The sequence below is a fragment of the Agrilus planipennis genome, unplaced genomic scaffold (assembly GCF_000699045.2).
Source record: "Agrilus planipennis isolate EAB-ADULT unplaced genomic scaffold, Apla_2.0 scaffold4, whole genome shotgun sequence".
NCBI lineage: Eukaryota > Metazoa > Arthropoda > Insecta > Coleoptera > Buprestidae > Agrilus > Agrilus planipennis.
Window position 1 is genome coordinate 936,963 of NW_020442463.1, and position 10,306 is coordinate 947,268.

The 10,306-nt window shown below is 30.6% G+C and overlaps 1 protein-coding gene and 1 non-coding gene across 2 annotated transcripts in view; one reads left to right on the forward strand and one right to left on the reverse strand.

Moving 5' to 3' along the window:
• Positions 1-10: 10 nt before the first annotated feature.
• LOC108739428 (glutamate decarboxylase) overlaps positions 11-10,306 on the reverse strand; it is a 45,591-nt gene continuing 35,295 nt past the window's right edge. Inside the window, exons 3-7 of the mRNA XM_018473327.2 lie at positions 5,143-5,215; positions 4,242-4,320; positions 3,071-3,220; positions 1,726-1,920; positions 11-1,330 (exon numbers count right to left, since the gene is read on the reverse strand). Coding sequence (XP_018328829.1) covers positions 1,157-1,330; positions 1,726-1,920; positions 3,071-3,220; positions 4,242-4,320; positions 5,143-5,215 — 671 coding nt within the window. The 3' untranslated portion in view covers positions 11-1,156. The remainder of the gene's footprint in view (positions 1,331-1,725; positions 1,921-3,070; positions 3,221-4,241; positions 4,321-5,142; positions 5,216-10,306) is intronic.
• Trnai-uau lies at positions 2,175-2,266 on the forward strand. Its single transcript is given in 2 exon segments — positions 2,175-2,212; positions 2,231-2,266. It is a non-coding gene; the product is annotated as a tRNA-Ile (tRNA).

Consider the following 10,306-nt stretch of genomic DNA (forward strand, 5'->3'; position numbering starts at 1 on the left):
TTTACTATTTGCTATACGTAACAACAGCTTTGTTTAGTATGGTTTATGTTTATGCAACATTGGAAATCTATTTCAATTGCATTTCTAATTAATTAGAACATGAAACTTTTATTAGATAAAGGAGTAATTAAGATTCAAAAATAATTTTTAATTTTTCATTGTTAGTTTTGTTGACCATTAAACTATTTGTTCTTTGAAATAATTAATGAGGATGTCTTTTTAAAATGCATTTTAGTTTTCAAAACGGAGAAGATATTTTAAGAAGAACCTTTTGCATATATTTATTCGTAGTTGACGTTTATAGATTTTTGTTGTTTACACAATAATTTGCCTACTTATGATGAATAAAAACAATATTGTTTCTTTAAATAACTTTAACGAATATATACCAGGAATGGCATATATACTCTCAGTTGGTACACTAATTTAGAATATCACTTATCTGAACTGGCAGATTACAACAAAAAAATATAATTTTTTAAAATATGCCTTCCTAATTTTGCTAGAGATTATCTATTTGAAACAACAATTAGAATTAAGTTATTTATAACGATCAACATGCGATATTAATTTGGAGTTTATTTCCTATTGTATAAAGTTTTTCAAAGTAATAACAGATAGGTACCTATAAAATTTTCTGATATGTTCTGTATTAATTATACTTCTAGTACCTATTTTACCTTTAGTTTTATGAAAATCGAAAGAATGTATTTTTTATGCAACTTAGTATATCTACAGGGATAACAAAATAAAAAGCAATAACCAGTTATAAAGCTAGGATTGCCAATAACTATTTAAGGTCGAAAAGAACAAATTAAAAACAAGAAAATGGTAATAACTATCAGATGGAATCATTTCAGCGGCAAGAATGTTAGAAAAACTGTAATTATGCTTTTTCCGCTTAACGAATTTCATTTTCACATAGAAAGAATGCTAGACTTTTTATGATGGAGAATTTCGTAGTTTCGGTTATAGGAAAACGCACATAAAATATTTTTTTACACATATTAGATAGTATTATTTTTTTTTAAATATTTGTATGTACCTTTTGGCACGATTTAACGATTTAGTAAACGTTTTAAAATAACAACATCTATAGGGACAACATACATTCGCTTTCAATAACATTCAACAACGTATCGCGTGAAAAAACAAATTAGAGGTCGTGACCTAAACGTTCCATCTCTTCGAGAAGGAAATCAACGTCTATTTCTCGTACTGCTGCCGAAGATATGATGTTTCTGAAATAGTTTGGTCTTAGGTCATCTGGTTGATAACCCACCATTAGAGTTCCTGTCTGCATCATTCTTCCTTTCAGAATCGGAGTCAGCTAACAAATCGAGTATTTTTAATTGAATAATTATCAAAAAGTAGAAGTGCTTTCAGCAGTTAGAATATCTCCATGATTAAAGTAATTTAAATAATTTGAATCAGAGTAACCTTTCCAATCATAAAGTAACATTCAAGAGACCGCTTTGAGAAATTCTTTTTAATGCATTTTCCAACAATGCCCAGTGCTGTAGCTAAGGTCCTTGGCGCTCAAATTTGAATTCGACGCCTGCCAAAAACTATGGTACTTACTTTTCATAAAATTAGATATTTCTTAATGCGGTCGTGCCCTTATGGGGTCACGAATGTGCCCCCCTCAGGTTTGCGCGTTTGGTGTTAATCCTTAGCCACGACATTGAGCTTACTTATTCAGTCTGTATGTGAGATGGGATTTACCTTTCCAAGTTCTTGCTCTCTGGCGGGAGAATGGGGCATTTTTCGTAAGCGCTTGGGAATATACCAAAAGCAAACATTTACACATTCGGGTTCCATGATCAAATAAAATTTATCAGGATTTTCTTTAATTCGTTTAACCAAATACTCCGTTAACTCCATTAACTGATCCATAAGTTGCTCGAAACCTTCGTCACCCTGTAATTAAGAGTAAAAATAATGAAGGTCAGTTATTTGTGAGAGCAACTGTACATAATATTTAATTATTTACGATGAACAGTTACAGCAATTTGTAGTTATTTAAGCATGGAAATGTAAGTGGATGCAATAGTACAATATATAAAAATTGTATTGGTGTGCTTATTTTATTATAAATACATCAAAATAACATTTTAATATAATATAAAGAAGAGTGTTGTTCTAAAGCTATTTTTAGAAACAGCTCGATAATATCCCCAGTGGCGCAATTGGTTAGCGCACGGTACTTATAAGACAGTGTTCGTGAGCAATGCCGGGGTTGTGAGTTCGAGCCTCACCTGGGGAATATTTTTTTGAAGTAGTTGTGTACATATTTTCCTTTTTAGGAATGATAGTAAAAATTGAAAATATGTATCGACTGTATGTAGGATTGTTGTACACATCTGTTAGATAATATTTTTAATGGGTTCTATTCCGAACTTTGTATTTTTAGTGGAAAATCGTAATTATTAAATCGCTAATGTTTACGGTTTTAAAGAAAAACTATAATAAAAACTGTTAAAATTTAAATTGATGAGGTATGGACAAGTTTCGCTGTTATTTATTTTTTTTTATTAATTCTTAGTACTTCATTTTCCTCCATGATTCTCCTTTCCATTTTTATTTTCAATTAAAGAAACATTTTTTAGGGTTCCGTACCTTAAAAGGTAAAAAGAAACCCTTACAGGATCACTCCATTAGAGGTATCACGCGTGGAGGCACCAAGTACGGCTGTTTATGTTGCATATTTTGATACTTCCAAGGGAATCAAAACTTAAAGAATATTTTCCGTTGACCTAGAGAATTATGAAATTTTCCAGAAAGCAATCTTATAGCACAACTGAAGGGAAAATTTGATAATCATAAATTTATAGTGGCATCATAAAAAGGAATTTTTAATTGTAACATTGTAATTATACGTTGTGGGGGCTGATTTTGAAGGAAACTTAAAACATACTCGGAAAAATTGGGAAAAATCTTTGATTCGATTCTCCCGGCGTACCAACTATTTATGTTTGTACGGAAGCTTGATACGTGAGTGCGACTCGCCCTTGACCGGTTTTTATTCAAACTGTGTGTTTTGTCAAACAATTGTTTTTTTGTTGCTTACCTTTGCTCTCCATTGTAACCAAAGTTTGAAGATATCATTGTGACGTCCACACTGTATGACTTTGTCGCCAGTATCATATTTGACGTCATACAATTTATCTTGCATAAATAAGTAATCTGCAGACATTTGATTACAGCTCATAAGTAGACCCTGCAAGTGTACTCTTAAATTAAAGGTTCAAAATACACGAAAAGTTTATTAGCGTCTGTAAAGTTTAGGTAGTTCAGTTAAACAAAAAAGAAAAATTACTGAATTTCAAAAAAAAAAAAAAAACGAATAATAAAACATGAAAGTCTTATCGGTAGGGACAATTATGTTATAACTAGTGTTAACAACAAATAAAAAATTGCAATGAAAAAATAGCAAAAGAAACATCGCAAAATTCTGAAAATGTAATATGGTTAAACGATCTGTTTATTTTTTTAATAGCTGAAAGCGGTTTTGTAATAAACGAAGTTATTTTTTAGTCTTTTGTATAAAATAAAAAAAAAGAACATATTGCATTTTAGTGGTATGACAAGTAATGCTAAGGGAAGTGAGAAGATGATATTTTATCTCCCTCGAATACGGTTTGATTTTCTAAGCTTATTTTGTAGATTAACAATCAATGGTCACAAATAAGTTGGAGGTAGGGCTGTCCCTGTTAGAATAGGCATTTTTGGTAATTTACAAAACTAATACTAACTGTGTATTAACAATTCCCCGGTAAAAATTTAGGAATTCCTGAAAATTTTCCAATGGGTTTTACGGGGCTTTTCTCGATTTGAGCTTTCATTATTTATAGGTAGTATGTAAAAGTTAGAAATTAATGTGATGATAATATTAGGATAAGGAAGCACACTGTCACCAATAGTTTTTAATCAATTTATCGAAGATGCGATAAAATAAAGATGCAACTTTAGGGATAGATATACAGGGGCAAAAGATTAGTATGCTTAGATTGCCTAGAATAGCAGAAATGCCTTAAATAAAATGGAAGCGATATTGACAAAACATATATAAAAATAAAACAAAAATACTGGTATGCAAGGGATGTAAGAGTATATGTACAAGTTAAATAAGATTTTGTTGTATTCCAATATAAAAAAAATCTCAAATTATCCATTTGTGCATGATGAACTATGAAGTATAAATGTAATTACTGGTTTTGTTAAGTAATTAATTTAATTACATCTTCCTTAAAGTGAATAGTGGAACATTGGAGGAGGGCTCCCATAAGTTTGTGGGGGTTCCATGTTACGGAGTGCGCCCTAAAAGAAAATGAAACAGTTTAATTCTGAATCCGAAACTTTTTGTTAGTCTGGTGATCAGTAGATATATTACAATTTACTTCGAACTACCCCCATTGCCATATTATTTTTTTCGTCATATTTTGTTTGTGTAGATACGTTTTATATATACGTTTAAGGAAACACTTTATTCTACGTGGCTTTAATTGAAATGCTAATAAATTCAACTTAGATTTTAAGTGCGGTCTAATTTCCATTAAAATCTCTCAGAGGCCTCAAGAACACTTCTTCTTTGTGGGGTTCTAAAAGCGTTCGAGGGTGAAACTGTCAATTGACTGCCATCTATCCACTTATAATGGATGGATTATAGATTATGCAGAGGTGATAAAAAGACTTGGGATTAAGATAACGACGCGGTTGCCTTGGGAGCTTTATTTTTTATTTCACGGCCTACGGTGATCGATAAATTCCAAACGTTTAATGTTACATATTTAGAGTTCTTTTTTTGTTTCGGAAACTAGGAATGAACGATTGCCAGTTGTATTTAAAAGTAAATTACATAATTGAAATGAAATTGTATTTTAAAACATTAAATTGCATACGTTCAAATTCAAATAAATTCACGATGTTTTGTTCGTTCGTGCTGATGTCCTAAATACACGTCAAAGATAATTGAAAATAAACTAACTTTTTTTGGATAAAAGGTACTCTATGTCCTTTTCCGTACCTCTGACAACGTATGTACAAAATTTCATGATGATCGGTTAAGTAGTTAAGGGGTGAAATGGCAACAAGCAAACAAACTCACATTCGCATTTATATTATTAGAATAATTCAACTCACCTTTCAATTCCTGATAATCTTGGATGCCTGTATTTCTTTGATAGCAGCAGTCCACCTCCCCATGCGGCCTTTAACATTTTTTATTAGAAATATAAGTATTCATCTGTGCACATAACCACAAATTAATTCTTAAGTTACAGGTTCTTAATTTTACGTGGTTTAAAAAATCATAAGTAAAAAGACTTATCATTCGTAACCGTATATACTAGAGGCGAGTTGAGAACCGAACATAGGGATATTCTATTACATGCAATCACCAAACATTTGGTTGAAAAAAATATAAATACATAAAAAGAAAATGCTGACAAAGAAATGGGTAATTTCTAAGTTCGGTGGCTGTTTCTCCTTACATATATTCAAGATCGTTGATAATCAATTTTTAAAATGTTTACTGTAAGATTTAACTTTTTAAGGACTTTTTTACATATTGTTATGTAGGTAATCGCATTATTCGAAAGCGGTTGAATAAAGCTCAGTAACGGGGGTGAGTCAAACTCAGGGAAGCAAGTTAATGGTGTAATGTTTCAATTACAATATAGGTTACTTATTGAGGATGGATGCTTCGAGAAGTTGTTTCAAAGTAATATATATGTTGAACGGTAGTACTAAGCTAAAAAAATTCGTGTTAAAATTTCAATTTTCCAAATTAATTGTATTGGAAGAAATCGCAAACTAAATGTGATAAAGTTTTTATAGAATTTTTTCCAGTTCTTAATAATGTGTCTATGGTTTTGTTATACTAATAATTTAGGGTATCATTATTCGGTACCTGGGTAGACCCTATAAGAGTTGGGTACCAAATCGAAACCGGGTAATGTACCTGTCCCATTTCTAATAGTATACAAAGGGTTCCACTACAAAAATAAAGTTGTTTGCGGTATCTCCTAAACGGAGTACCTGGTATATGAGAGTGTATTTTCAGACTCTCAGGCTGTTCAGATTTCCTAGAAAAAATATTTGGTCTGCTCCTTTTTGAAAAATATACATTTACAAGGGCTGGGATTATACCTGCTAACTTTCTCTTTGGGGCACTATGGGTTATATGCAGGCAGATCGAAACTTGAAAACAAGTGGCAATAAAAAAAGGTTCAAGGAGGAGGCAGGCAGTTTTNAAGAGCATACCTAATCATAAAGGATTCATTGGTATGAATAAAATTATCCTATCAGTTGTAACTACCTTTGATCATGGACGTCATTAGTCTCATTACCTGTACGGTAATCTTGGTATAACGTAGGTCTCACTACGTGCTAGCTTATGGAGTTCCATAATTAGGAAATTATAATTATTTAAGAAACACAGAGAGTAGATTTTCACAAAATTTAAAATGTACTCAATATGTTTTGCCAAACGTTACTTTTTCACACAAGAGTGTTTAGTAGTAAGTACTCATGTTTGAAGAAGTCAATGTTTAGCTAAATATGTTACATGTTAAATAAATTTGTGAAAATCCATTATTTGTGGTTTTTTCTTGATTCCAATCATAATTATTTTTTCATGTGTCTCTTATAGATGAAGTACAATCTCATAAGCCGAAGCTGTTAATCACTCGATAACCGTAATACTTTCGAATTCATATTATTATTTCAACGATAGTGTAAAATCTAACTCAATAAGATACAAACATGTAAGAGCCTAAACAATTTACTCAAAAGCGTGTTCAGCCCTGTGTTACTTTTTTCTCTTTGATATGTATAATTTGACCAGGGTTGGGAACAAACGGAGTGAGGCTCCTGATTTTCCTTGCTTGTAAATTGCATAATTATATTTATCAATTATTTGATAATTTCTTGTAAAACCGAGAAGCTTAAAAACTAAAAAGTAATTACCGTTAAAATCAATGCAAAATTGGGAAAGGAATTGTTTAATAAAGCAATACCCATGTTCCGCCTTTTGATGTAAAGCTTAAGAAAATGTTACAACATATTTTATATAGGTACCAATGCACAGCCTAAACCCCTCGGTTAGATACTTGAAATTTTACAAGACGTTCCTTAAGTAATGTAGGTGAGCAGTAAGAAAAGATTTTTTTTAAGATTCAATCTCTAAAGTTGATAAAAAAGGATTCAGTTTGATGTATCGATTAAGCTACAGCCCAAAGCGCTTAGTCCTTAGGAAGCTTGAAATTTTACACAAAGGTTCCTTATACAACGGTATCATCTACCATAAAATGAGTTTTCAAAATACCACCCCTAAAAGTGAAAATGGGAGTTTGCGATATAATCAAATTTCACGCGGATGAAATGGCGGGAAATAGCTAGTTTGAATGTAAAGTATAATATGTTTGCTTTTCTTTGGCTTTTAATTATTTAATTAATTTATTATTTTTGTTCAAATTAGATTTACATTTACAATATTGCTGAGGTAATAATCACCCAGGTCCCTCGGCCTCATGTCATCAAAAATAAGCAAAGCAAAAATTCCCGTCCCCTTCCTTTGGTGCTTACGTAATAGGATGATTTTTTGACGATTCAGGGTGGAAGGAGTTGAAATATTTCTTTTTTCAACGCGCTCAGTTAAAGTGATTGAAAATGCTTTTCAAGTATAACAATATATGCAGTCATTTATGCGTCGTATGTTTTTGGAACTTTAGCCTGCCAGATATTGTAAGGATACTTGAAGTAAGATCTTTTTGCCAAAGATTTGTTTAAACAATAAAAGTGTGTGACATGGCAACTGTGGATTTCATTCATTCTTATATTTATAAGTTTTGGTAGAAATTTGTTCATGTAGGGAAGATATTGTTCATAATATTATTGTTAATATCAAGAGATGTCGCCCATAGTTTCAAAATTCAATTTTGGTACAGTGGAATGATGTATACAGATGCGAAAATTTCAACCGAAAAAGTAAAAAGGAATTATAGGAAAAACCTGGATGCAAGAGAAAAATTCAAAATAACTACGAATCACGTTTTGGAAACTTCGCAGTTTGTCTTAGAACTATTAAATAGTCATAATTACCACTAGAACGCATAATAATCGCAGTATCTACTGATACTAAAATAAAAAAATTAACTCACATTCTCTTTTGTCGAGAAAACTCCGTAAGGAATATTTTGAATTGGAAATGGCGTATCTTGTTGATAATCTATGAAGCACTTCATTCTCGTGCACTATCTTATAAAGACCTTAGATCAGAAGTTACTGAACATCCGTATAATAAATGTATAATATTTACCTATGTATCTGTAGCTGTTTTCCTTTCCCAGGAAGGTCATGCATATTATTTGAATATTTTACTTTGTGATAAATTCTTGCGTTAAATATATGAAAAATAAGTTAAATCAAGTATCTAAACAAGTTGTCGTGGAATTTTTTCTTTTAACTAAGATGCACTAACAAGAAATTGTCATCAGCAGCATGACAGTGAATTAATTGATAATAATTGACGGTGTTACATAATATACATACAAAAATACTTGATAATAAGCTTTGCGATAAAGTTTATTTTACAATTATGCTATACATTTTTACAATAACTGAATTAATAAAAGCTCTACTCTGTTAACAATATACACAAAAATGAATACGTAGCATTTAACATTCGTTATATATTTCTTTAATCAGTCAGTAAATCCATGTGATTATACTACCTACAGTTTTTAAATTATTCCTATTTTATTTATTAACAAAATATAGATTTGTGGAAGACGTATTATTCTATTGTTGTTATTGTTAACGCATAAATCAATATTATTATATTTGTACTGGGTACATAGCAGTATTTATTATATTTGGTACATTTTTAGCTAAAAAGGAAATAGTAAATGCAAATTTATAATAATTAATAACTAAAAACTAAACTATACACTTATATAATTTATTATGTACGCTTTTCTGTTGGACTATTAGTTTTAAAAGCAAATATACGCACAGGGGCGGATCCGGTAACAAGTATTGCCGAAGAAATAAAACTTTTTCCTAAATATATTACCTTTTAGAATAAGTTTTTTATTCACTCATGATAACTGCGGCATTTAGGATTTTTTCTCGTTAAAAATTAATTTATTGTTTTGTTTTTATGTGTTTTTCTTTCATAGAGTTCTTAGGGTTGAAAAATTTACCCATCGCCCTTTCCTTGATCCGCCACTGTTACACATGGTACTTTACTGCACTTTTTTTAATTAATTAATCAACAAATAGAGCATTCTATACACTGTGTTATTGCATCAACTACACATTTTAATTGTAAAGTACAACTACATATAGTTATTTATAATTGCAAAACCTATAAGTGGTATACATACTTGTTACACATTTATTTACACAATTAATTCTTGACACATTCATTTCTTTTAAACTTGGTAAATTGTTTTTAACTATGTAATAACAAATTTTTAAAATAACTATGGAATCGATTTTAAAAATCTAAATACTCAGCGGGGAGGCACTAAACAAATAAAGTATTGTTTCTAATGGATATAGAACGTTAGATAATTATTGCAATTACTTTATGATATTTTTCTCTGCTCCTGGATCTTGATGCAAAGTGCAATGTTTTATTTACAGTGATGTTTTAACTGAACAACTTTTAGATAAAATTCATATTTTTAATATACATACATATGTTTGTGTGCATAATTGACTGGTATTCGCGCATTATAGGTTTGGTATGTAACATACGAATTGAAGAAATTTTCTTTCGATTTTCATCTTTTATATTTTCTATAAATATCTTGATATGTTTTACCATGATACTCATGGTTGTATTACCCTAACTAATCTAAATTATTTATTTCAAATCATAGCACATAAGCTAAAAGTGTTTTTAAATGTAACAACAATCGAATGAAAAAAAGCGTCGTACGACGAAACATTTACTTGATTGTAGGTAATTAACATTCTAAATTATTATTTTTTTATTTCAATTTTTGTTAACTTATCATTTTATTTGAATTTCTATTGATTTTCTTTGGAAAAATCAGCCGCAGCAATAACCACTGACCCTAGTTTTTAAGCAATATTTTTTCTTTCAAGGGCATTCGTGGTAAGTAGGAAGTGGGCAAATTATTGTATGAGAATGATCCTAGATAAATGGAAACTATGAGTATCGATTAAGCTACAGCCCAAAGCGCTTAGTCCTTAGGAAGCTTGAAATTTTACACAAAGGTTCCTTATACAACGGTATCATCTACCATAAAATGAGTTTTCAAAATACCACCCC